Consider the following 27,251-nt stretch of genomic DNA (forward strand, 5'->3'; position numbering starts at 1 on the left):
AGTTTCCCTTATCTTCATCTTGAGTTTGCAGTGAATGAGACTTAGGGGGGAGGGAGGGAGAGAAAAGAGAGAGGAGAGAAAGAGAGAGAGAGAGAGCAGGTTGTGTGTCGTTTCTGTCGGGACGATCAGGGGTAATAAACTGGAGGGAGGACCTTCCTCCCCTCCTATCCTCTCGCCTCCTCCTCCTCCACCGCAGTGCACTCGCATCCGAGCTGCGCTCCGGGCAGGACGACTCACCCCCGCTCCTCCTCCCCCCCCATCCGTGCGTGTGAGACAGAGATACATCGATAGATTGAGAGATAGATAGATATATAGATAGATAAAGAGAGCACGATGGCCGGGCTGCTGTGCACCGACTGTCGCATCTGAGTCCGGAGGGTCCCGGGCGCAGGCGTGATGGCGCGGACGCGTTAATTTGAGGGGGAAAAAAAGAAAAGAAAAAAAAAAAGAAAAAAAGAAAGTAATCTGAGGCGCGCCCCCGGTTGGGATGCGCGCCCCCGCCGTGAGGCTTCCCTCCTCATAGCGCCGCTTCTTCGTCAACATTTATTTTTTGCGCCTCCAGCAGGATGTCTACCGCCTTGTCCCTGGTGATCCTGTGCGTCCTGGTGAGTGTCACTCATCCAACACTCCACGGCTACTTCCAGACCTTTTTTTTTAAATTATTTTTTCTGTAATGTTGAACATGAAGAGTTAATTAATAAATTTTCTTTATATAAAGAGGATTTTTTTCAGTAAAAATATCTATTTAGCTCACAAATACTAATGGACTTGATTTATGGGACAGGTATTTCCAATTTTTCCCGGCTTGTATGAAGGTACAGTACATTGTTGCTGCTTGCCTCCAACAATGTGTGGAATGTCCTAACTATTGTAGGGATTTTCTCTGCTAAACAAGATGCCTCTGCACGGTGACAACACACACAAGGACACACAAATGCTCTTTGGTAGTGGAGGGGGGGTTTAGGAGTGCAAAATTTCTGCTTCACCTCAGGGTGCATCCCGGCGTCCGGCCCCCTGACAGGTACCCTTACCTGGAAATTCTGATTGTTTGCTGTTTATGTCTTTTTTACATTTGCAGTAGCAGGGTTGTCAAAGTATGGTGATTGTGGATTTCTGAAGTTCAAGAGCCTGTGAAAAAAAACAACAAAAAACAACATATATGTATATATATATATGTGTATACATATATATGTTTGTGGGGATGAGTGTCGTCCATGTGGAGAGCACATTCTCTCAGCACCGTGTTCTGTCCACAGCAGCTGGTCTAATTAGGCGATATTTATGTGTGTGTGTGCGCGTATCTGTGTGCGCGTGAGTGAACGCCCCCCCACCAACACGCACACACTCTGTTATGACAGCTGGTTTCAAGGGGTGGCGACGCTGAGGTGCACTCTGTTTTAAAATTAAATTTGGAAATAAACACTCACGCTGACCATGAAATTGGGGAGAACACGAACCATGTAGCAGCTGGTTGCAGGAAGGTCGTGTGTGTGCATGCCCGTGTGTGTGTGTGTGTGTTTTCCTCCAAAATTGCCATTAAACTGAGTGGTATTCCTGAGATAAACCTCAGGAGAGGGAGGGGAGTAGTTAGATCCACAGGGGATCTCTCAGTCGGTGTCCGCATCCAGTTTTCAGTTCGGTTCTCAGGGATCTGCGGGGGGTGTTGGCGGTATTTGAGTCTAGGAAATAGATGAGAGAGGGAGGGAGAGACAGAGCGAGCATGGAAGGCTGCTCACTACATCTGTTTCTGAATGAAAGCAGGAGGGGCCGGACGGGTCGGAGGGAGGGATGAATGAGAGAGAGAGGGAGAGAAACGATTGATTCGAGGTCTCCGAATGTGAATTGAGTGGAAATGAGCTCTCGCTGGTTACATCTCGAACCGCGGGATATGAAAGCGCCGCAGCATAACGACCATCTTTGTTGCGAAAACGCCCGAACGCCAGTCATCGGGCCTCGCCGTTCGGACCGGCCCTCAGTACTCCTGCCAGAAAAGCTGTGTCACATTTAGGCCGGAGTGCAATGAGATAATGCAACAGGAAGAGATGACGTGAAGAAACGCTGCGAAACCGACAGAACGGAGAGGACGAGGGAGGAGCCCGTTCTCTCATGATGAACTCGACCTCCCCTCAGGGGTGTATCGGCACATGCGACGCTAATCGATACACAAATACGGGCCAATCAGATCAACCCACCCCCTCCTCACAGAGGACTGAAAACAACACGCACATGTTCTCGTATGACGGAGCGCACGGATGGAATTGTGCTGACGCGACAGTTTGATGCGAAGCCTCGGCGGGACTCGCCGTACGACATTTGAGATTTCGGTGTCGTGACATATTTAGATTTTGTTGACGTTTAAGCTGCCGTTTGAGGAAACGGCTCACTTTTGCCACCAGAGACCTCAGGCGCTAGGAATCCTCTGGTTGTGCAGAAGGTTGTGTGTGTGTGTGTGTGTGTTTACGCACCAGTGGCAGGGGGTTCATCTTCAGATGCTGATTGGGACGGGCATGTGTGTAATGCCGTGCGCGCGGATGATTTTACGGCTGCTGCCCGAGTAAGTGTGTCATGAGCTTAGTATTTGGGCTGATGTGCCTCCAGGGGAGCCATTATGACAGTTTAGGTGAACGCACACTCGATCAAAGCGCGTCCATCTTGTGCACGGACAAGTTGATTTATGATGGATCCTGATAGCACTTGGAACAGCCTCCACACCTGGCAGCTATTTCCGTCAATTTGTTTAGCCGCGCATGTTTAACAGGTTGTTTTTTTTTTTCTGTCTAAGTTAATGTTGTGTGTCCTCAGATGGCGTTGATGATGGCATCCAAGACGGAGAGGGCGGTGGAGCTGCCGTGTAACTCCGGCGAGTACACCGACGACGGAGAGTGCTGCAAGGAGTGTCCGCCTGGAGAGGGAGTGGTGAAGAAATGTGGCAAAACTCAGACGGAGTGCGCCCAGTGTTTGGACAGTGAGTAGAACCCCCTCCCTTTTTTTTTTTTTTTTTTTTTTTAGCATTTGTCGATTTTAAATTTTTCCGCGCACCAATCAAGACCCACATCTGGTCTTTAAATTGAGCCTCCATCTTTGTTTCTGATTAAATAAAACTAGTTATTGGCCAGAATAGTTTGGTTTCTGCCTCCATCAATATGAGTAATTAGTGGGTTGTGGAGCTGTGCAAAAATGAACTTAAAACTTCTGGAAAACAGAACAGCTGGAGTTTACAGCAAACCACTTTGAAGTATTTATAGGTGCATGGTGGCTGGAAGCTTGTAAAAACCCTTCTGTTTGGAATTTGATTTATCAGACAACTCATGACCTGATTTTACTAGTCACTGATAAACACGGGCGATGCATTAAACTCCAAGGCAGGGAAAAACACGCGCTGTTTGTTGATAAATCGGACATCTGCCCGCTGACTGCAGATCCTGTTAGAACAGGGAATGAAGGGGGTGCAGTCGACCGGAGGGTGGCGAAAACCGCATTACTCTGAATGTCCAGCAGAGGGCAGGGACTTCAGAGGGTTACATTACATTACATTACATTACATTATATTACAGTCATTTGGCAGACGCTTTTATCCAAAGCGACTTACAAAAAGTGCAATTCAGTCATCGAAGATCGGAAGTAACAGTGGTCATAAGTCAGAAGTGACCACTCGAACAAATAGCCATCTCAGAACCATATATATACATACATTCATTTCATCGTTAATCATAATAACCTGCAATAACAAGCCCACAACGAATGAAAAATAAGTAATGGCAGTAACTTTTTTTTTTTTAATGCTTTAAAGGAAAAGATTGACGGATTATTAATCGGCCACCCGTTCAACAAAGCAACACCGCCGCCTGTGTCTTTGTAATTCATTTATTTATTTTTAGCCATTCTAAGCTCAGAAATGTGACGTTTATCTGAAGAGCGTCTGCAGAGCCCTGCGGCTCTCAGCTGATATATTGACAGAAGCCAATTTAGCGCTGCCACTTCCCCCTATGTCGACGACTTTTGGGGGGGGTGAGACGTCATACTTCGAATGGACGGCGGTGGCGGGGGCAGCGTTAGGGGCGGGACTCCTTTTCATCCTCAGCGTTTGTGACCGGTCAAGACATCTAAGTAGTTGTCTCCGGCTGCAGAGATGGCCAAAACGTTGACCTCCAGACGGGGGGGGGCCTGCAGAACGAAAGTGCGACGTCATGCTGGTTAGTTCGATCGCTCCCCTCCCCCATTCCCACCTGTTCACCCCACCTTTAATCAGAATGGTCAGACAGTTTCAATTTCATGCCGTGAGGTTTTTATCTCCCCGAACACAGAGGGTGGCAGGGCCTCGCTTTAAGAATGATTCCCTTTCTTCGTACAAAGCTTTTGACAGAGCGTCGTTTCTAACACCATTAAACGACGGTGGTAATTCTTGACTTAGAGGCAACTTGTAATTTCCTGAATGCTGTGGATAAAAGGGGATTATATCGAATCTGGAAACAGTTGCCGTGAATGTAGTCACACACGCGCACACACCGACTGCAGAGATGGATGTCGGCACTAGAAAGACAAAGAGCGTGAAACCTTTAGAATCATGTCGGTATTATTTCTACATCCACATTTGTTTTCAATGCTTGTAACTGGTTGTCCCTTGAACTCCAAGCAGAAAAGAAAAAAAAAAAAAGGCAAAAACCGCAAGTGTTCAATTTGTTCGTTTATATTAAATGTCTGTTTTACCTTTTATTAAATGTCCTGAGAAGTAACGCAGGGATTCATTCATTTCCTGTAAGTGGGCCAAAATGCGTGCACTTAAGGCTGGAAGCTATTAGCGCTCGACCCGTAGGCCCGAGCCAGGAGAGCTGCCAGCACCTCGGCGTGACGGAGCACGGGGCCGCCGCTGCACACCAGCGTGTTCCTCGGGCACGAGGGTCGCCTCAACACTCCCTCCCCGCTACCTTCGCTCGCCCTTTCAGCGTTGTTCGTCGGCCTGCCGACGAGACATCGAGGAATAAGGTCAGGAGCATCGGTGCGGTTCGGGAGAGGCGCTTGAAATATGACAAGACAAATGTATCGGAGTGCTTAAGGGAATCAGCAGCTCTGCAATTTTTCTTAATGTTGAAATGCAGGCGCATACACACACACACACACATAATTGCAAAAAGTTGCTAGCTATGGCAATCCGAAGCTTTAGTATGACTAACAATGAGCAGATATCCCAAGTTACACCGAGTCCCAAGTAAATGTTTCAAAAACTAAGTGATAAAAAAATGTCTGTGTGGAGAAATAATCAAAGTAAAATTGACTAGTTGATCCTGCCACAGAGCGCCTGGAGTGGGGTTATTACTGTTCCCTTCTGAAAAGTAGGATCTTCTCAAAATGTCCTTTTACGTTTTGCATCTACGAAAGAATTTTTAAAATCAGTATTAGCTTATTTTGGTGGCTTATGGTCCATGAACACCCACAACGTGGAGGTGACCTTGGATCAAACTACAGACCCTCCATCGTGACCTTAGCATCCTCTTTCTGTCTCCAAGCCAAACATGGAGCCGGCGCACGTCTGAGACGCTGCTAGTTGTCTCGTGTTCCGCGCGTTCTCTTGTTTAGAAGTTTATTAGGACAGTGTACAATTACCTTAAGCACAGAGGCAGAGATGTTTGTACCAGATTGTAGCTCATAGCTAATTTCCATCTGTAGTCCTGGGAAGACAATACAAATATAAAACTGTACAAAATAGAAAATATATATAGAATATACAGATAGGCAATGAAATAACTATACAATATATAAACTTCTGGGTAACTTCTGGGCAAAATACCCGTCTGGCATTGTTAGTGTGAGCATGTTTGGTGCTCCAGAATCCAATTTTTAACGGCCCGTGTAAAAGGTGTGAAAATCAGTCATGTTCTTTAGATTGTCTTGAATTATTTCAGCCGAGACGTGCTGTCAGGGTGCCGGGCGACACGAGCCGCTCGAAATTTCGTCAAATCGCAGCAAACCTCGTCCGACTTCCAACCGCCAACTGGCCCGATTAGCAGTCACCTCACCGCAACATCACTAACTCTGTTTTACGGCTGCGCTCTGTGAGATATGTCTAGCGTTAGCGCCCTGGGTTTAAATCAAACGGTCGCAGATCCACAAAGGTATTAACTGCAATGATGAGGTGGATCGGTTGTAAGACGACGAAAACCCAGTCTTTCAAGGATCTGGATCGACCCGTGATGACTTAGCTTAGCCAGGATTTAGCTTTTACTCCGATGCGAGGCGTTTTTTTCTTAAAGAAAAGTCCTCCTCGTGCTTTCGTCATAAACGCGGCAGCCGATGCACGGATTAAATCCTGCCACTCTATTTTTAAATGACCCGATCATCCCCTCCGTACGGGGGCGGGGGTGTGACCACCGACCTGTCGTATTCCCTCTCTTTCCTTTCATTATCCTGCGCTCCTTTTTTTTTTTCCAGCCTCCCGCCAACACGCACCGCCACCCCTCCACCTCCTCCTCCACCTCCTCCCTGTTGCTATGACTCATCGTCTGTATTTGCAGATAAAATGGTATTAGAAAGCCAGGCGCCTGGGAGCACGATCCCCTCATTCATCATGCATACAGTTACATCAATGCATCTTTACTCATTTGATCCAGCTAATTAAACTATATTGAAAAGCCTATCTTGCCCGTAACAGTGAGCAATTATCCCGATAGCTCTGCAGCACGGGGCTGGTACTCACTCCTGATAAACATGCTGCAATTAAATTCTAAAACGTGGGGAGGGGGGGTGTCTGAGGACGGCGGCGGGGTGGGGGGGCTACATTAAATATCCGTCGTGAGAGCATTTTCATTGGTTTCAACATTGTTTTAGTTTCAGCGGATAAAATCTTAATGCACCCAAGGGAATGCAAGCTAAAATATGGCGGGGGAAAGGGGGTGAAAATGGCGGCGGGCGCCGGCAGCCTCACCTGGAAACTTAAACATATGTTAAAGGTCATTTTCTGAGTGTAGGGGTGAATAATTGAAGGGCAAAAACCAACACGTCCATTTCCTGTTTCCGAGGTAAATACGAGTAAATCTTTATTTACCACCTAATTCCCACTTCCTGCCGGCGTGACCCACCCCTCCCCGCCAGAGCCACCATCAGCAGTGTTGAAATATTCATCAGTCTTTCCCCGCCATTGCGGAGGGGAGGGAGATGGAGGGACGACCGACTCGCCGCGCCTTCCGAGAAAGTCCGTCCCGGCAAAACTGAGCCTGAGATTGGATGCAAACTCCGAGTGACTCCGGCGTCCGATTTAGGAGAGGATGCCGGGGATCACCTGGGATTAACGGGAGGGGCGGGTCACAGCGCCGTCTGGTGAGACGTGTAACAGAAAATCACTTCCAATTTTCAAATGAAAGGAAGGGGAAATAGAAATTTCCCCCTGGCACGTCAAGGACGCTTGTATTTTTTCAATTCTTTCGCTCTTTGGTGGCGTTCAAACGGAATGAACGGCTAAAATGAAAACTGCGGTGCGAGAGATCATGATACAAAATAAACTAAACAAAACAATAAGCTCGATTAATTAATTAAATAGCTTTTCCTGAATTCCTTGGCCTCCCGATCACAGCGGTAACCCAAACCAGATGCGTCGGCTCTGGCGGGAACGCTAAGCGGCTAAATGAAGCACGGCGGACAAAGGTCAGCGTCTGTGCGGCGGTGAAGAGAGACGGTGCCTCGGCTTATAAAGTCAGACCATGATGTGGCGTGGCGCTCGCCGGTGGGGAGGAGGAGGTCACCATCTTCGCTAAAAGCTTACACCTAAAGTGCTGATTGTGAAGATCATCACCGTGTTTCCAAGCCGACCAGAGCTACATTATTGATGACGCTAATGGGGCCTGTTTTAAAGGCTGGGGGTTACATGTTAAGTGCACCCCACACCTAGACATGTCCTGCTATTACCGGTGACCTTTATGGCTGTTGAACAAAATGCTAGGCTGCAAAGGGCTCCGTTGGAGAAAAGTCAGGATAAAGAGACGTATTTTTAATAGCCGAATCTGATTCCTCTTTTGTTCACCTTCCTCTTCTTCTGCACGCCGGTTGCTGGCACTTGTGGTTACGTTTCGGTGCGTTTACACACCTGGGCTGTTGGAGGAAGCCGGCGTGCAAAGGCCGCGACGTCCTCATTTTCATCTATTTTCTCACCTCCGGGTTCAATTTAGCCAAATTTGCCCCCATAGGCCGTCACTTCCATTTTGGTTTGAGACTTTCCAGCCGACACATGGCTTAAAACCTTCCTGGCTAATTAGCTAATCCCGCCATCCCGCACCCAGGCCGGAGGCGGGCCGGAGCCAATCTCAGCCCTCATTGAGGCGAGAGGCGGCGCTTCGCCCGGACGGATCGCCAATCTATCACAGGGCCATTCACTCTGTCATTTACCTATGGACCATTTTAGAGTCTACAGTGAAACTACTGACGTTTTGGACTGTGGGAGGAAGATGGAGAAACTGGGGAGAACCAAGGCAGCAGAGCCTTGAGAGCAATGATGAAAAAGTGTAAAGCTGCCCAGAATTTTTTCTTCTTGCTTCATACTTGAGTTCTCAGCCAAACGTCATCAGGAGTGTCCCTGCTGTGAGGGGGTTGATCTTTGTCTTCACAGTTTCCTTGAAGCTTGAGCTCCTTTAAACCCGGATCCTTGGCAGCACGGTGCCTTCAGAGGCCGGTCCTCATTACACGACATTACTGAGCAACTCCAGCCACCTTCTCCTCCGCTGTACTCCCGCCGTCGTGACGAGGCAAACCCGCACGGTCGGCTTGGACGGGGACGCTCTCCGCCGTCTGTTTCTTCCGCCGGGCTTTTTCCGACCAGAAAAGCCGGGAAAATCACCGCAGGGTTTTGGCGAAGAGAGCCGTCGGGTGGCCTCATTTACAAAACCCACTTATTTACGTCAATGTGAGACCAAGCTTGTCAGGCGCTTCGGTCTGTATCTAAGACAAACAAAATTAAATTTGGTATTGACAAGGAGTTTAAAACACGTCAGGGTCAGACTTTTATTTGGTGGAAATTCTGGGAAATGAAGTGGACTCATGTTGTCTCACATCTCAAGACTTCTCATTCTATTCTTGTTTTCGAGGGGAAGACACTGATTGACAGACGGATGCAATCCACACACACACACACACGCGATCCCTGAAGGATGGTGGGGATTAAATGTCACACATTCTGCGTTTTCTGTCTGAACTGTAAAATCTTGCAAGGTGACCTCTCTCATTTTTAAGCACCAGGCGAAAGAAAAAAAAAAAAGAATAATAATATAATGGGATTTGTGGCTGAGCAGATTTCGGTAGTGAATCCAAGTTCCTCTGGGTGCCGGGATTACCTCTCATCTTGACCGGCCGCTTAAACCCACGCTGGCACGACGTGTTCTCTCACATGCTGCATGCATAATTCAGCGTCCGTCCAATTAAATCTGAAAATAATTCCATATGAACATACAATATTAATAAGATTACCTCGCCCCCCTCCAACCTCCCCCCGGGGAACCTCGGCGAAAGGGTAGGCTCATTTGAGGTCGTCGTTTCCCCTGTGATAAACACGCGCGTCCTCCTGACGCACGCCCGGAGAGTAAATCGAAATCAAATGTTCACGATAATTGAAACGCAGCGGGCAATTACGCCAATGTGATGCCGTTGAACTTTGTTTATTTGGAAGCTCACACTGATTCAAGACAACATGGCGGCTCCTGGATCTCCTACCTGGGTTCTCCTCGGTAGGTAGATTGAAGACTCTAAATTGACTCTAAATGTCTCGAAATACCTGTGACCCACAGGTGACCAGTTAATGTCAAACGTCAACTCTCGGCCTACGATTGGCTTCTGCCTTAGACGACTAAGCGTCTGAGACAATGAGCGATGAACTGGTTTCTCATGTTACTCATGTGTCACGGGAGATCTGAAATCGACAAGTGAAACTCACATTTTTGGTTGCTTTTGGAGTTTCTGAGATGAAATCCATTCAAATCTGGACAAAGGCGGATATTTTAGCGCAGCATTGAATTGTACAGGAGGAAGGAGGAGTTCATCCAATACAAGTCATCATAAAACCAAACGATGGTAGACTCGGTCATACCGTGAATTGGATTAATCAAGGCAAAACAAATTCTGCTAATGGCCCAAATTTATGCGAATATTCCGTCTATCGGTTCGTAAACCTCGCGATGCTTGCGACTGGGGATAAAGTGCGCATACGCTTCTGCGCCGCGTTCCCCATGCGCGTCTGAGAAATTAGACGGTTTACTCAATGCAGCACAAACACATCGGGGTCAATATGCTAATGAGCGCAGCTGGCTTTTGGCTGTCGCCTCCACATCGTCTTTCTCATCCCGGAGCGCAAATCTCCGCCGCCGGAGTAGATCAATGCGTCCTCCCTTCTAATGAATTTCGGGTAAACATGATTAATGTCATTACACTCAGTGTTTCCCCCCCCATCCCATCACCTGCAGGTGAGACCTTCTCGGAGAACAACAGCCACACGGAGGAGTGCAGTCCGTGCACCCAGTGCACGGGCCTGATGCGGATGAAGACGCCCTGCACCGACTCCAACGACGCCATCTGCATCTGCAAGTACAACTTCTTCTTCAGCTCCATCACCGGTCACTGCGAGCCGTGCACGGTGTGCCCGGTCGGGCAGGGCGTGTTCACGCACTGCGAGCACGACAACGACACGGTGTGCGAGGAGTGCCTGGACAACACCTTCTCGGACAGGGAGAGCTCGCTCGACCCCTGCCTGCCCTGCACCATCTGCGACGATGAGACGGAGATAGAGCTGGCCTCCTGCACCCAGACCAGCGACTCCGTCTGCCACGGTGAGTTGCGCTCATGCCGTTCGCGATACGCCGAGATCGATACATGAAATCGGAAAAAAGAAACAAATTTTAAGTTGGTGTAAACTCTGTACATGGCAAAACCCATTCTCGTGAGTGAAGGTAGTAAATCTGTATTGACAAGTCAAAACAAACAAAAAAAAATCAATTGCTGTTCGGTTCGGGTTCGGGATTCAGATTTCTCTTCAAGAACATTTTCTCCCCGAAGCCTCTTGAGATGGTACGCGAAGAGGAGGCCGCTATTTCAGCGTGTCTTGGTCGAAGTTCCCCCTGCCAACACGCTGCTGGTGTTTTGGACGCCAGCCACGGACGCAGCTGCGGTGCAGCGCAGAGGCCAAGATAGGATGAGCTGACGGGCGGCCGGGTGGGCGGGGCCGACTCGACTCGGCCAATTATGTCAGGCCTCCTCGCTCCCTTATAAACCACACAAAGAAGCGCCGATGCTGTGTCTTCGCCGGAGGGACTTTCTTTGTGCCTAGTCATTCACAACTGAATGGATTAATCTCCCCACCATCCGCTTGAGTTTCATGTCGTCAAATTAATTAATTCAGTCATTCATTGACGTAAAGACATGTCACATCAGCCCTTCGCGAGCTGTCGGAAATATAGCGGGAAATGGCAGTATAATGCAAACGCAATTATAACATTGTCAGTAATCTGGGTGGTAGCGCTGCTCTCGCCTCCCGTCCAAGAGGTCTCTTGAAGAAATGATCCCCCAAGTCCAGCTGTCAAGATGCGGTTTATCGGCGAAAAAGGGAGAATTCAATAAAGCAGAGTAGAGTGTTGGGCTCCTGAAGAATCCAACTCCCCATGACCAGACGTAAGACGTTCTGTATGACCTTGGGGAACAGACACGACACAACAAAAATGGCTGATTATAGTACTAGAGATAATGATAATACCAGATCATACCAGAAAGGTGACTTTTTGATATGCGCTTTTTGAAGTACAAATATATTTTGTTCCATACACTAGTTGGTATCTCCCAGCATACTCCGAACGCTCCACCCCAACTCAACTTAGGGGATGTGTCAATCACCGTGAGGTTCAGATGTAAGTTCCTGCTCGAGATAAAGGTGTCAGATTAGGTGCTTTTGTTTATCCCTCAGAAGTAGACATAAGCTTCAAAAGTGGGCAGCGGCAGCAGTTTTTTTCCCCAGACAGTCTACTTCGACCGAATTAGCCAATGAATTCTTGGAACGATTCGTTGCTCGGGAGCCATTTTTAACGGCGGTGCCTCCTGAAGCACTGCCTTTATCACCAGAGCCTGCGCTGTGAGTTTTAAACGAGTATCGATCACAAATCCCAGCTTGATGTAGGGATTTAGACTTTCTTCAGGGTTTATCTCGGACAAGCGGACCCAGCCGGCCGACGCAGACTCCGCTTCCTCAGGTGCCAGCAGGTGTTTGTGCCCACTGAGTAAATGAACCTTTAGAACCACTCAGAACTAAGTTGTCATGGAAAGCAGCTGTAACATTGAATCAAACCAGTTTGGGGTCAACATAAGCGAGGAATCTGACCGCTTGAGTGTTTTTCGGTAAAATGTCTCCAACCTCTCTGGTGGAAAATGCCAGTATTCAAATGCCAGTGGGCAAACTACGGCCCGCGGGCCACATCCGGCCCGTTGGTCTTTTTAATCCGGCCCGCCGGATCGGTACGGAATTCATACTTGATGTGAATGATTGGATCAATGAATGTGGGAGCTCAAACAGGAGATTATTTCATTTTTGGAGCTACTTGAGAACACTTGAGAATTTTCCTGAACTTAATGACACAGATTAGCTTTGTGATTTAGCCTTTACTGCGGACATACTGACACACATGAATGAGCTGGACCTGAAGCTACAAGGGAAAAACCGGTTTGTGCGTGAAATGCAAGGAAACGTCAGAGCCTTCAAAACCAAGCTGGTTTTATTTTCAAAGCAAATGTCAAACAATGTTCAGACAAATTGCGGACGAGTCTGATATGTCCTGTTAACAAATGTGTTTTTTTTAATTTTTTTATATGTATCGTATTATGTGCTACCCCTGAGCCAAAAAGTTTGCCTGCCCCTTCTATAAGCGTTTGTGACCAGACTCTCGACACACCCATAACTCTGGGATTTATTGGGTTGCTGTTCTGGATGATGATTAATGTCGGCGGGTCATTCATCTGTCATGGCTGCAAACCCCAAGCATTAAGACGAGCGGCTCCAAAGCACCAACACATGTTCATTGTCCCAGGAAATATCCGCTACCACGTCCATCATACAGACGGAGCTGTGAGGCTGCGCGCCATCTCTCATCTACGTGGATTCCGGCTCAAACAGCCTGATATTAGATTCTTGATGAAGCGGTTGTGTGTAACAAATCGCACAGACGTCCAGATGCGAGGAGCCGCCGACCCTGGGATTCTGCGGATGACCCGCCGGTCTGTGTAATCAAGACTTTGGTTTCACCGCAAGCGGGGCGATGGCTTTATCAGGAGCGTTCAGACTCATCCTCTGGTGCAGAGAGAGGACGCGTGACTCAGACGTCACCCTGGGCAGAAAATCAGAAAAAAAGTAGGTAAAATCGGGTAGTTGATATACTCTAGCAGGGGAGTCGACTCCCCTGCTGTTGGGGTTTCACGCAGAAACACAGGACTGCTGCAGTGAGTCGAAGCAACCCCCCCCCCCCCCCCCCCCATGTGATGTCGAGTCCACTTGAAGATTGACCATCGATTCCGGTCGAAAGCTGACGCAATACCAATGTTTGCAGACTTATCTGATCATGAGTGAAAAACAGTGGTTCCATTGAGAAACCGCCCGCGATGGCGAGTCTTACCTTTGACCCCCCGGCGCCCCGAGCAGCCGTGCTGAAGTAACAGTGAGGGGGGAGATGGAGGCGCATATGTATTGTAAGACTCGGCGGGTCAAATCCAGCCGTCAGCGAGGGCTCGTTACTCAACAGAATGGCTGAAACGGAGAAGATGAGGCAGGGAGGAAGAGGGACGGGGCCACCGTGGATCTGCTGCGCTGGTATTCTTTGCCGAGGAGTTGATACGAGTCCTGGGATTTCTCCTGCTCATTCTCAGGTTTCGCCGGGTGACCTCTGCGAGCACAAACTCTTAACTGTAGGACACAACATACACACACACACACACACGTACGGACACACACACACCGCCATTCCCCTCCTGTCTGCTTCATACACATTTTGAGCGTTCAAAAATCGATACGGCCGCTTCGGCACAGCGAGACACACCGCTCTCCCTCCTGCCAAAGGTATTTTAAATCTACCTCGGCTTCATTCCAGCTAAAATATGACTTTTTTTTTCCGTTTAATCTAAAAAGTTTGCCAAGAGTTTATGATGTTTCCAAAAGAGAGAGAATCAGTTAAGTATAGATAACCTTAACTTTAACCTTCTGCATATGTACAGTATATGTGCGTGCATGTGTGTGTGTGTGTGTGTGTGTGTGTGTGTGTGGTGGTAAGCTATTTAAGCCACCGCAGCAAGGGAGCAACGTCTTGAGCTTGACTGATCGGATTCTGATTTTATTTCACTCAACAGCAAATTATAAGATCAAAATGCTAATAGAATATGTTTATCGTGCTCACGTGGATGGCAGAGGCCAAACCATAATTTGCCGGGCTTGATAGATAGATAACTTCGGGTTTTCCTACCACTCCCGTGCATCTCCTCCCTCCCTCCCCCCCCCGTTCCTCCCAGCGTCCCTCCTCTCGTAGGCCCTCGAGTGGCCGCCTCGGCTCGCCCTCGCCGCCGCGGTATAATTACTCCGGCTAATCAGAGCACTTTACAGCAGCTCCTCTGTTCGCCCGCACCCCTTCCTCGCTGTCCCAGAACACTCTGGCTCTCTGTCTGATTTCCCCTTTGCTCTCTCTATTAACCCCCCCACGCCCCTCAACAGAAGACAAGAGCGCTCACTTGAATAATTTACTGTGTGTGTGTGCGTGCGTTTGATGGATGTGTGTGCACCCAGTGACAAACACAGAGGAAGATTGAGATAGGGGAAGCACCGAGACACTGCTTGAGTGTGTGGTAGCTGATAAAGAGGTCATTGTGTGTGTGTGTGTGTGTGTCCTGACAGTTGCTCATCCCCTCTCTGAGCTGGCTGGAGCCAACAATGCAACCTCCGCTCAGGACCTTGGAGCTTGCGCTCAAACGCGTTGTTGGCGACGGCTTGTAAAAAATGAATACTTTTATTTCTACCCTTTGGTGTCCACACCCAGCTCATAAACACCCTCCACCCTCCCGACACACACACACACACACACACACACCACACGCGTACAGTGACTCGCTCGTATAACACCAGGTTGGGATTTTATGTTTTTCGTTTTAAAACCCACCGAAGCTGAATGAAATCACTGGAGCGCCGCAGCCGCCCAATTCCATCAGAGACACCTGGCCTCAGCGCCGGGTGTGTGTGACCTCCCACGCCCCCCCGCTGCACGGACCGCTCTGTTCCACTCATCAACGTGGGGAAACACGATGGAAGGTGGTGGTGGTGTTGGGGAGTTTATGGGTAAAGATGTAACCTTCTGTATTTAAGCTGAGGCCTCTCTGTGTTATGTGAAGAACACTCCCAGGAGTCGTTGGCTCGGAAAGAGTCAAGTTATGACCCAGTTGGGACACGGATATTGTCGTAAAATCGAGCAGTAAACCCCCACCCGCCACCCACCCACTGGACTCTTCTGTCTGGGTTCTCACCAGGCTCTCATCCCTCAGACCTCTCAATCTTCCCTCTCCATCCTAGGTTCTCCTTGGGTTCTGTCCGGTTTCTCTTACCTGGGTTCTCTCCATGATCACCTGCCTGGGTTCTTTCCTGGTTTTCCGTCTTTCAAAAAACAGGAGGTTCATTGAAGTCTCTAAATTGTCCGTAGCTGTCGAATGCGGGAGTGAATAGTTGGAGGTCTTTGTGATTGACAGGTGATGTGTCCAGGTTAAACCCCTCCTCTAACCCCAGTGACGGCTGGGATTGGGCTCTGGCCTCCCATCTAATGCTGGAATGACAATTAGATTGGTTGACACTTATTAATTTGGTCTTGTGAAATCTGGAGGTCGCGATGGCAGCGCCGTGTTGGCACGGTACAAATAAGATGAAAGAATGATTCTACTCCTTCTCTTTAGACTAGACAAGAAATGAGATTAATGAAAAGAAAAGGGAGATGATAAATGTCCTCTACCCAGTTATGGAATGACCTTAATGAAACAGCACATGAAGGATGTGCTTAATTGACCTGAGTTTGAGTGACAAAGTGATGATTTAAAGGAGAGAGAGCGGAAAAGGGTCGGAAATCGCAAGGCCTTGAAAATGAATCCTTGAAGTGGAAACAGCTCCGTACCGTCTGACGGCACCTCGGCCTCCGCGGCTCTGATTAATTTATGTTTCCGGTTATTTATTCATTTGGTTTTTAAAAGCAGACACGGCAGACGGTCATATACTAAACGCTAAACGTTTGGCGGGTGAACGTCCGTCTCCGTCGCTCTTCATATTCTCCCTTCCAGAAAAGCCTGTTTGACGTTTGTCATGAGACCTTAAGGATAATCCCGGGGCGATGAGGAACAAGGTTTGGCTGGAGTTACCAGGACGATAGCTTCATCCTCTGAATGAGCCGTGCTTCAGAAAGTGAACTGAAATCCTGTAAAATGCGCAAAGCTTCGTAATCGTGCCATCCTCATCCCTCCGTATCCGACCCGTCTGTCATCACCACGGCAACCCCGAGTACGAACAATCTACTGAGTCTGGAAAAACGAGACCAACTGGTCAGTACGGCCCCTTTCTCACCGTACGAACTTATTGCAGTACTTTCCAGGAACCGGGCCATTCCTTCCTGCATCCAGGAATCTAGGAGCAGTTTCTAGAAACATTTGAGCTCTTACTCCGAGGCAGGATCCTTAGAAAGTCATATGAATTAGGCGCTCGATGGCTGGTGGAACTCATAAGCCAATCCATTAGTAGATCCTTGTGAACTGCAGAGCGCCGTCTTTAAAAACAATTGTGTTCACCACTTGGCTGTTTTTCTTATGACTTGCAACAAAATGGACAGAACCAGTGAGAAATGGAGCGACGAAGAGATCCAAGCTCTTCTTGCCTGCTACCCCATGGAGGGGTTTCCAGGGTTTGCCGGGGAACATTGTTTTTTTTTTTTTTCAAAAAAATTCCTGTCCAACTTTTAAAATTTTTCCGAGTGAAATTGGGTGAGGGGTGGCGGCGTGAAAGATGATTCATCAGCAAAAGGAAGACTGCGAGGAGCGGTGGTTAAGGCTCTTTCACACCCGCCGGTTTGCCGTTTATTACGTTTGCCAGCTCGTGTTGCATCACCGATGCTATTAACCAGCGCCGCATTAGCCGAAATGATCTATAGCAGAGCCGGCGAGGTCGAGGTGTAACGCAGACGCTCCAGTCCTCTAATGCTCCCTCCTTTTAGAAACAACCGAATCAATAGTGCTGCTTTAAATAGACCCGTCCATTATTTCTGTTTCCAAGTATGGCGAGCACATGTGCCATCTGGGAGAGACATTTTCGAACATTTCGGTAAACCAATAACCCCCTCGAAGATGCAGGAATGCCCCGTCATCGTTGGACGCGTCCCGGGCTCTTAAAGAAACCCGCAGACGTTTCTCATTTGAGGCCGTGTCAGTCGCCCGTCGACGTCCAAAGGGAGCGATGGTGTAAATAATGCAACAAATCAATGACGGAGAATCTCGATTGACCTGCGATGTAAAGCAGAACCTTCTGCTTGTGATGGTCCGCTTATGTTTAAATACACGTGAATATATATTTCAGGCTGTCAATTGATCACGGGTGATCACCAGTCACTTGATTATTGTTTTTTTTCCAATACTGAAAGCAAAAGGGACTCTTTCACCTTGTGTGATGTTCCAGAGCCACCAATCACTTGCTTGTGATGTCACACAATGCTTGGGAAGCAGCCAGTGAAACTAAAATGAAGGGGTTGGGTCGTCCAGGATCATGACCGGTTGGTCTACACCAGGGGTGAGCAAACCTGTGGCTCAGGGACAGCATTGACTTTTGAAAATTTGAAAGACGGGCTGGGTCACCACAAGATACGATACAAATAAAAAAAAGAAAAACGCATTTGTTAACGGTACATATCAGACTCGTCTGACATTTGCTTTGATAATAAATCCAGCTTGGTTTTGAAGGCTCTGACGTTTGCTTTCATTTCATGCACAAACTGTTATTTTCCTTTGTAGCTTCACGTCCAGCTCATTCATCTGTATCAGTATGTCCACAGTAAAGGCTAAATCAAAAACCCAATCCGTGTCATTCAGTTCAGGAAAATTCTCAAGTAGCTCCAAAACTGAAATAATCTCCTGTTTGAGCTCCCACATTCATCGATCCAATCATTCACATCAAGAATGAATCCTGTGCTGATCTTTGGCGGGCCGGATTAAATAGACCAACGGGCCGGATGTGGCCCGCGGGCCAAAGTTTGCCCACCCCTGGTCTACACCAACTGATTGATGATTACGCAAGTAGGGTTAATCTAGATATCAGCTGTTCATGTGTCAGAATCATCTTATCAATTGATATTTTTAATTAAAGTGACAGGTTTTTATAGTTTTTATATATCAAATATAAAATCCAGGATACGTATGAAGGCGGACTGAACATGAACCTTAGAGAGCAAGAACAGTTTTGGATGAACGCTCCGCTTGGCCGAATTTTCAGAATGAAAAGAATAATATAAATAGATCAATAATTCAGAGGGAAAAAAAGGGCATTAGATCACAACATGCATTATGTATTTGATTCACCCAGTGTTAATTAGTGTCTCTGGTCCTGCAGGTTTTATGTCTAATCCCCTTAAAAAACTTTGCAAAGCAAAGACCCCGGTGTGTTTGGCCTTGATGGAGGCCTCGGAGGGGATGTGTGTGTGTGTGTGTGTGTGTGTGTGTGTGTAGGGGATGGGTCTCCCCGGGGTTAATCCTGGATGGGCCAGTGTGTCGCTAATGAGGAGCAGCTTTGAGGTTCTGCTGGGAAACGCGGGGCTCAGATCTCCAGCCGGCTCCCCGCATGGAACGGGAGGGTTACTGATTTGGGCCGGACGGGCTCTGATACCTTCGGGACGTTGGAGGGGTCCTGCAGACGACTCGGCCACTCTCTACCCTCTCTGACGTGTTCGTTGCGCTCCGTGTCACGCTTCCTTTCGGAATCAGAGCCGGGAGGGAGACAGGACAGCTGTGTGGCTGCGCTGAGAAGGACGCTGAATCATTAACAGAGCTCACAAAGGAAGAGGAAATAGTATAATTTGTGAAATTACATCTCCTCATAGCCCGTGATGGAAAACAGATCCGTCCAGTAGCGCCGATCTTTCCTGCATCAGCAAAAACCCACGTTATGAGCGATTAGCTCCTTTGTGAAGATTGCGCGCACTGTGGCGCCGTGATAAGAAAGACCCGGTAGACCTTTGCCGGATCGGTGTAGGGTCGGTTATGAGTATTTCCCCTCCATCCTCTTTGAAGAGAGACAATCCCCGCCAGAACCCAGCTGTCTATGAGAACCAGCTGCTGCATGTGTGTGTGTGTGTGTGTGTTTGATACATCTGGAGGAGGGAAAAAGAAAACAGTGAAGATGTGGAAGTACTAACCTCATTCTCCTCCACCCTCCTCCCTGCGCACAGATCCCCTCATCCCCACCTATTTCACCACCACCTCCGATACGGCTCCGACATCGCCGTCCTCGACCAGGTTCTTCTTCCCCGGCGGAGAGACGACAACGTCCAGCGCCGGCTCCCCTCGTTTCCTGGGCAACGGTTTCAACGAAAACCTCATCCCCATCTACTGCTCCATCCTGGCGGCGGTGGTGGTGGGCCTGGTAGCGTACATTGTCTTTAAGAGGTCAGTTGAAAAATAAAATCAAGAAATAAAACACTGAACAATGAAGTTCAGGACAGATAATGGAAGGGTGTATGAATATAGCGAACACGCCCGGAGTGTTTAAAGGCCTAAATCAGGGCTGTTACATTGAATCCGACCCATTTCTGTGAAACCCCTCGGCGTGGTTTGTCAAAAGAAAAGCCTCCACATTTGAGTGGGGGTTTCTTTGCAAAGCGTTTGACACAGGCTTCGTGCATAGAGGCGGACATTTTCTTTAAATAATTCCGCATGCAGACGCCGATGATTTGGAAACACCTTAGATGCCGCAGTACACATGACAGGCCAGTAGTTGGGAATATTTGTGAATAACTTAAAAATGCATGTGTGGAGAGACTCTTCCTGTCTCATCACAATAACAGTTAAGGGTACCTCAGCCAGCGTAAACATCAACAAATGACACATGTCTTACTGTGCATGCCCGATGCGTGTTTTCCTGTCTCTATGGAGATTGAGGTGATTTCAAATCTTTCTACTCTGGTACCTGTTTCCGGATTGATCCTTTTTTAAGACACTGCAACGCTGTACAGCTGAAACACATTGAAAGTTTTCGATCAAACGCCTCACTTTATAAACCTTACAGTTTCAATTCAAAGTGTTATCCAACATTTTTAAAACACGAATGCCTCTTTCATGCGTCGCAATGATCTTTTTCATTTCTTTTATTTTTCTTGGAATAAAAGAAAAAAAAAAACATCACGTAAAACCGGTAAAAATCAAAAAGAAAGCACAGAGATCCAATGAGTAGTTCATTGGGGTGTTCGCTAGCTCAGCTAACGGTTAGCAGCCTGTTAGCAGCTAGCTTGTTTGTTGAATGAGTTTACCAAGGCATTTTTCATCCAGAAATTTTTGCTTTGTTCCGGAGGCAGTCCATAAAAGATGCTCTTATGTTGCTCCTCCTCTTCCTAAAGCTTATCACAGCAAAACCTTTTTATTTTCTCAACACCAACGGTCAACGTGCTGCTCGACAGGGACGCCAGCAGAAAGCGGGCAAAAGCGCTGAACGGATTTTCCCCCCGCAGGTGGAACAGCTGCAAGCAGAACAAGCAGGTGGCCAACAACCGCGCCGCCACCAACAACCAGATGGTGACCACGGAGGGCGAGAAGCTGCACAGTGACAGCGGCATCTCGGTGGACAGTCAGAGTCTGCAGCAGCAGCAGCCGCAGGAGCAGCAGGAGCAGCAAGAACAGCAGCAGCAGCAGCAGCAGCAACAGGCCCAGGCCGAAGTCCAGGCTCTGCGCTCGCCGGCGCAGGAACACATCGGTGAGTTTGGGCGGACGGGGAGGTGATTTTTCTCACACGCAGCTTTCAATCTCCATCTTCTGAAAAACCCAAATGGACTTTTAAGGGGAGGAAAAAGGTGAAGTGATGGATCGGCCTCAGTGAGTGTTGAATGGAGGCGTCGGGATGCAAAGGGGTGAATATTCGCTCACGGAGATGGAAACCTCTGAAATGAAAAGAATGCACCGGAGGATAAAATCGTGAGCACGGGAGGAGATGCAGCGCGACCTCTGCACTTCTGCTCCGTGCACGGCGCTCCATCTTACCCCTGCACTCCGTTCACACTTACACACTACTTGAATACAAACCAGTCTCTCTCTCTCCTTCTCCCTCTCCCTGTATCTCTCATCTCTCTCCTCTCTCTTGACCCACTGTCTCACTCTCCCTTTCCCTCTCTGTCTCCACCCCCTCTCTCTTTCTCTCACCCTCTTTCTTCTCCTTCTCTCTCTCTCTCTTCCTCCCTCCTCTCTCCCTCGCTTTCTCCTCCACTATTTACTTCATGTCTCTCTCTCTCTGTCCACCCAATGCTTCACCTCTCTTCTCTCCATCCCCCCCTTTCCCTCTGTTCCTCCATCTTCACCTCCATGTCTTTCTCTCCTCCCTCTCCCCCTCTCTTCCCGCCCTCCCCTACTCATAAACCCGAGTCTCCCCGGTGGTCTTTTCGCGAGACATCCCATATCGATGTTGGTCGGAGCCCCACCTCGCCCCGGCAATCAGTGAGCTCCTGCATCCGAACCCATTCCAACCCCCACCAAAAAAATAATCTGAGGGAGCGAGAGTATGTAATCAGTCCCGATCATCAAGGGGTCGATTCCCGTTTCCAATTAAACTGATTTCGGTAGCAGGTAAAAGAACTGGAGTGACACTAGAACCAGTCAAACGACGAGAAACCGGGTCATTAAAATTTAAAGGGGTCTCCGTGCTCGAGCCGAAATTGCTCATCCGTGCATCTCCGACCCGCATCCCAGCTCACAGTCGACGCTGATGTTCTGCTTTGGATTAGGGATTATGGCGACAGCCAGTCATATAATACGCAACATGGACTGTTACTCATTCGTGTTGAAATAAAGAGGCGGGTCTTTATTTCACTGCAACAAACGAGTGTGATTGAAATAAGAGGGCGTTTAGCGAGAGACACCGTTTTCATCCCCCGCTTCTCCAACCTCGTCTCCGGAGTGCTGGCCGGCGAGCGTTTACAGCCAGAAGTATATCCGTCGTTACTTCACTCGCAGCTCGAATTTGTGAAACAGCCAATCAAATACAGACGTGTCTCACACCCCCAAACCCACTCCACCCTCAACGGGTTTTTCCATCCCCAACACCCCCTGGATGAAAACTCAAATGAATCCTGTTTTGCACATGGTGACTCTGGCACGGGTTTCCTCGCCAGCAGGAATGTTTTTAGGGGTTTTTTTACCGACAAAAGATTCCAGATAGATATAAATCCAAAGAGTGGAACCAAGACTGGGGAAAAAATTGGATTTATACTCCGGGGGGGGTGCGAATGTTCACCGCGAGAACATCTTGCATTCGATCTTGACCTCGGTCTGGCTCGGCTCCCGGTCAGCGCTTCCCCAATGTACTGATTTAAAAAAAAAAAAGAAAAAAAAAAAGGATAAGATAAAGACGTCGGGCTCAGCAGAGCTCTGCTGAGATCGAGACTTTCCCGGCCAAACCCAAACCCAAATAGAAAACAGAATGGAAATGCGGGATTGCAGCGGCTCCAGGAATCAGTCAGGACCCTCCGCCTGTCGCCCAGCTGTGGTTGGCGGTAGCTCAGGTGCGACCTGGAGTCTGCTTTTCCTGGACAAGCCTCTGCTCTGCGTCAGCGGCGGTGCCGTCTGTGCAGTGTTTATTTAAACAGGAAGGATGAGAGAGGAGCACGATGTATGCGTGTGTGTGTGTGTCGCTTTACTACATCAGGTAAGAGAGTCAAATGTGTGTGCGGGTCTTTTCCCAGGGAAGTGAGAGGAAAGAAAAAGCCCTTTTTTTTTCTGAAGCTTCGCAATTAAAAGCCGCGCTGGTGTGGCGGTGGGGTGCATTGATGGAGACAAGAAAACACCCCAATGGACTCGGGGGGGTCGAAGGGTGGGAAGGGGACCACTCCGAAAAAAAAAAACAAAAAAAACACGTCTGCATTCCGGAGGCGTTTCCATGGCGTCGCTCAATTGACAAGAGATTAAGGGGATTGTGGGAAAAGCGAGAATTTTCCACGTCGGTCTAATGACTCAAATTAATCGCGCGGCTCGGCGGCGCCCCCTTCAGACGAGGGGTTCGTCGGACACGAACATTCAAGGTGCCTTTAAATGACCCGAGAATTATTTAGCAGCTATTAAAACGGATTAACACCGGTTATAATATTTTACTACTAATGGATTTTTCCTTTTTCTTTAAAAAGCAATTACAGTGAAGATCATTCACGTCCTTACAGTTACGAGCACATGTAAAATCCGACACCTCTCTTAAAACGCTTAAACATGTATAAAATTATATTGCTCAAAAAAAAATAAAGGGAACTCTTGAACAACACAATGTAACTCCAAGTCAATCACACTTCTGTGAAATCATAGTGTCCACTCAGGAAGCAACACAGATTCATTTTGACTTGTTTTAAGGACATTACATCAAAGTTGGATCAGCCTGGAGTTTGTTTTTACACTTTAATTTTGAGTGTGATTCCTAATCCAGACCTCCATGGGTTGATACAATTGATTTCCATTGATCCTTTTTGTGTGATTTTGTCGTCAGCACATTCAACTGTGTAAAGAGCAAAGTATTTCATAAGAATATTTCATTCATTTAGATCTAGGATGTGTTTTTTTTTGTGTTCCCTTTATTTTTTTGAGCATTGTATATTGTACAATGTAGTACAAGTTAGTGAGAAATATCGCGGGATGCTTTCTTTTGTACGTTCTTCCTGCTCCTGTCTTCGGGCCGTGACGCTCCTGTTCCACCTTCTACCCGCAGTGGTGAGGATGGACGGCGCTCCCCAGCCCGACTCACCTCCCCCGAAGGTCTGAAGGAAGCGTGGGGTGGGTGAGGGAGGAAGAGGAAGAGGCGCAGAAGCCGAAGGTGCTGCTCCGGGAGAGCAGGACGTCCCCCCTTGGAAACCGAAAAAAACAACCCAAACCAACAAACTCATCTCCGGAGCGATGGCGGCGCAGAGACTCAGATGGAACCTCCGTGCTTCCCCGAGGCCGCCGACAACTTCCTCCCGGCGCACGGCGTCCGACTATCTATCCGCGCGCCTGAGCGCCAACTCTCCTGCAATATTAGCCGGTATTTGTACCACCGTCTGCAGCAGACACTTAACCCTACATGCATCTCATATTAACTGCAGTCTCAAATGCGGACACGTGAAAGACTCCTCGCTGTGTTCTTTATTTTTTGCCGGTCGCCTCCCCGTTCGTCGAAGACTCCTGCTCCCTTTTTATTTCCACCAAACACACTCGCCGCCTCTGCCCGTCATGCTCGCCGCCACTCGGCTCTCAGATAATCTCCGGCGCCGGGACGCGCTCCATCATCCCCCCCCCCCCCTACTCCCCTTGTCATCATGCCGCGAGTGACTCACAACTCTTTTCTGGAGAGCCGCTGTCTCTCACCGGTTTTCCACGTGCGCATCTCCCGCCGAAAGAAACAGCTGCCTTATTGTTTGAGCGTCCGTGACGGAAGCCAGTGACTCCGATTTTGAAAAGAAAGAACAATTGCCGCTTCGCCCACAAAGAAGCACCTTTTTGATTTTCGCTTTGCCATAATCTTCCTCCTCAGCCTCACCCTCCTCGCTGTTGACAACTTTCCCATTTCTTGTCGCTACCGTCTCATCGTTTTTGTTAGGTTATACTTGTTTTCCACTCGTTACACTTTTGAGGTCGGCTCAGCGCTATCCCTTGTGGAGAGAAGCGTTTCTTGTTCTGATGATTGGCTGCTGTCGGGGGGGGGGGGGGGGGGGGGTCACAATGTGAGGCTTTTTAATGAGTGAAAAAAATGTGTTCATATATATATATATTCCAAATAGCCTATTTTAGCGAGAAGTGTTAGCCAGGATTGTTGTATTATTGTAGCAGAAATACTAATGGCTGAAGGTTGAATTGAAAAATGAAAAACTTTAGATTAGCTTTATTCAACACTTTGCTGGTTTGCTAGTTTTTTGTTTGTTGGTTTGTTGAAATAAGCATTCAGAAGTCGGGGCTTTTTTTTTTTTTTTTTAATTAGATGTACTATCAAAAGAAGATTATTTTCTAACTTTAAGCAGCTTCTTGTAAAACATCCTTTATTTCACGATAATGAATATTAATTCAATTTATTTTTGTTATTCCAGTAATCGGCAATATTATCCTGATAGTTTTTAACTTCCGGAGATACAGTGGAGAATTTCATGTGTTTTCATAGCCAGAAAACCCACAAGGAATAGAAGGCCTGTAAAGAAAAGAAAAAGCGGTTTTCCCTTTAAGGCGAACTCTGCCTGCAGGTCCGCCTGCGTGACCGAGCCTGATAAACATAGCCGATGTGCTTGCAAAGCGCGGGGCCCATTAAAGCCCCGTCCTGACGGGCAGGTAGTGATTACCTCAGGGTTTCGGCTTTACGCAACCTTCGGCTGGAATCCACTCTGCCGGGGTTGGGGGTGGCGTGGGCGTCGGGGGTGGCGTGGGCGTCGGGGGTTCTCTGAAGCGCCATTGTGACATTACAAGTCCTTTAACCAAGTTCCCCGGCGCTGACATTTACTATTATTTTTGTGGTGACATAAAAGCACTCAGTCCGAGCTCTCTTCTAAGGCTGGTCGGCACCTTTTATCACAGCTGCTTTCACGTCCCCCCCCCCCCCCCCCTCTGCTCCTCCCTCCCGACCACCACCTACACAGCCACCCGCCGCCGCCGCCGCTTTCAATGGCCTGAAAAAAGCAGGGAAGAAGTAAACCGTAGATCCGTACAAAAAGGAACCCGCAAACCGACGGGCCGTTGATGGGATCGCTCGCAAATTCCAGCGGAATTCAACAATCTGTTTAATGGCTTGTAGGGTTTAGAGAGCAATAAACTGGTGAGAAATATGAAGGGGCGGCGAGGAGTGCGTCACCGGTTCCCGCGCGACGCTGTGTGCGTCGCTCACGTGCCCGCCGCCGTCTCCGGACAATAGAGCCTCCCGGCCTGTCAGCTTGTGATTCATCGGCGACAATGGAATCCGATGATTGTCAGACCGGGGTTAATCTTTTCTTTTTACGCTCGCGGTTCTCCGGCTGCTGTTTACATGAAGCGCCTCCATGTGACCCAGAGGCCGGTGGACAGGAAGCGATTCACCCGCCTCCACACTGCGTCGGACACTTACGGTAGGACTGAACGGAGAATCGACGAATGGAAAATATAAGTTCAATAAATAATGCCTGATTGTGCCCCCCAACACACACATATACCATTCAAGACTATGCAACAGTTCCTGCTTCTGCAACAGTTGTGACCCCAAAGTCATTTTTCTTTTTTCCATTTTTACGTTCATCTTACAAAGACGTGGGTCATTGACCTCACTCGTGAGCCATATTGACCCCATGTCACATCGGATCTCCCATTTGTGTTGAGGACTGAGGTGGGGCTTTAGCAGATAGGCGACCACAGAGCAAGAGAAAAGCAGTTACTTCGGCAGTTTTTTTTCGTATTCCGGCGGCACGAACCATCACTCCGGTTTCCATTCTTGGACCTCCTTCGAAGGGGAAAAGAACGATCTGATTATTTACTTTTGTCTATCTGTGTTTCCTGTTTATGTTACGAGTAGTTAGATCTTCGGAAACGGCATTTGTTTTTCTTTTATATTTTCCGACTTGTTATTTTGTAGCACTTATTATCTGTAACGTGAAATGAATGCACTCAGAGAGTGTTGAGTTCAAGTGCCTGTGTACAGCATCAGGTGTTTCTCGGCTCTTTTTCCACCCACTTGACAATTGTGTATGTGAATTTTGTTTACATTTCGGCAGATGATGAAGGTTTCGGAGTACAGAGCTGCAGGTGAGCCTGGAACACTCACGCAAACTGCTTAGAGATTAATCTCACACGCTCCGGTCGTCGCCATCTTGTACGTCAGTGTTCTGCAACGCTCCGGCATTTAAACACTACAAGTACATTTCATCCATGACTCCCAAACTGGGCTCGCGAAATGAGCTTTGCTCTGCAAAAAGTCTTGAGTGGGCCGTGGATTTCAACGCGCACGTCGATCTCAGAGGAAAGCGGCGGGGGGAATCGGGGGGATGGGAAAGGGGGTGACGGATGTAATCTGCCTTAAC

General features: G+C 48.3%; 1 protein-coding gene across 1 annotated transcript; it reads left to right on the plus strand.

Moving 5' to 3' along the window:
• The first annotated feature begins 409 nt into the window (after nucleotides 1-409).
• Nucleotides 410-25,229, plus strand: ngfra (nerve growth factor receptor a (TNFR superfamily, member 16)). The gene is made up of 6 exons (XM_086175662.1): nucleotides 410-605; nucleotides 2,803-2,965; nucleotides 10,437-10,799; nucleotides 19,452-19,668; nucleotides 20,727-20,968; nucleotides 23,954-25,229. Exons 1-6 carry the CDS (start codon nucleotides 567-569, stop codon nucleotides 24,004-24,006), a joined length of 1,077 nt encoding a protein of 358 aa, XP_086031788.1. The 5' UTR covers nucleotides 410-566; the 3' UTR covers nucleotides 24,007-25,229.
• The last annotated feature ends 2,022 nt before the right edge of the window (nucleotides 25,230-27,251 follow it).

Source organism: Fistularia commersonii, chromosome 28 (assembly GCF_037954325.1).
Source record: "Fistularia commersonii isolate RoL2024-O1a breed Wild chromosome 28, RoL_Fcom_v1.0, whole genome shotgun sequence".
Taxonomy (NCBI): Eukaryota; Metazoa; Chordata; class Actinopteri; order Syngnathiformes; family Fistulariidae; genus Fistularia; species Fistularia commersonii.

Coding starts and splice junctions, on each gene's coding strand:
- ngfra (XM_086175662.1), top strand. CDS start 567: ATGTCTACCGCCTTGTCCCTGGTGATCCTGTGCGTCCTG. Junction 10,800..19,451: donor CAGCGACTCCGTCTGCCACG/GTGAGTTGCGCT, acceptor CCCTGCGCACAG/ATCCCCTCATCCCCACCTAT. Junction 19,669..20,726: donor GCGTACATTGTCTTTAAGAG/GTCAGTTGAAAA, acceptor TTCCCCCCGCAG/GTGGAACAGCTGCAAGCAGA.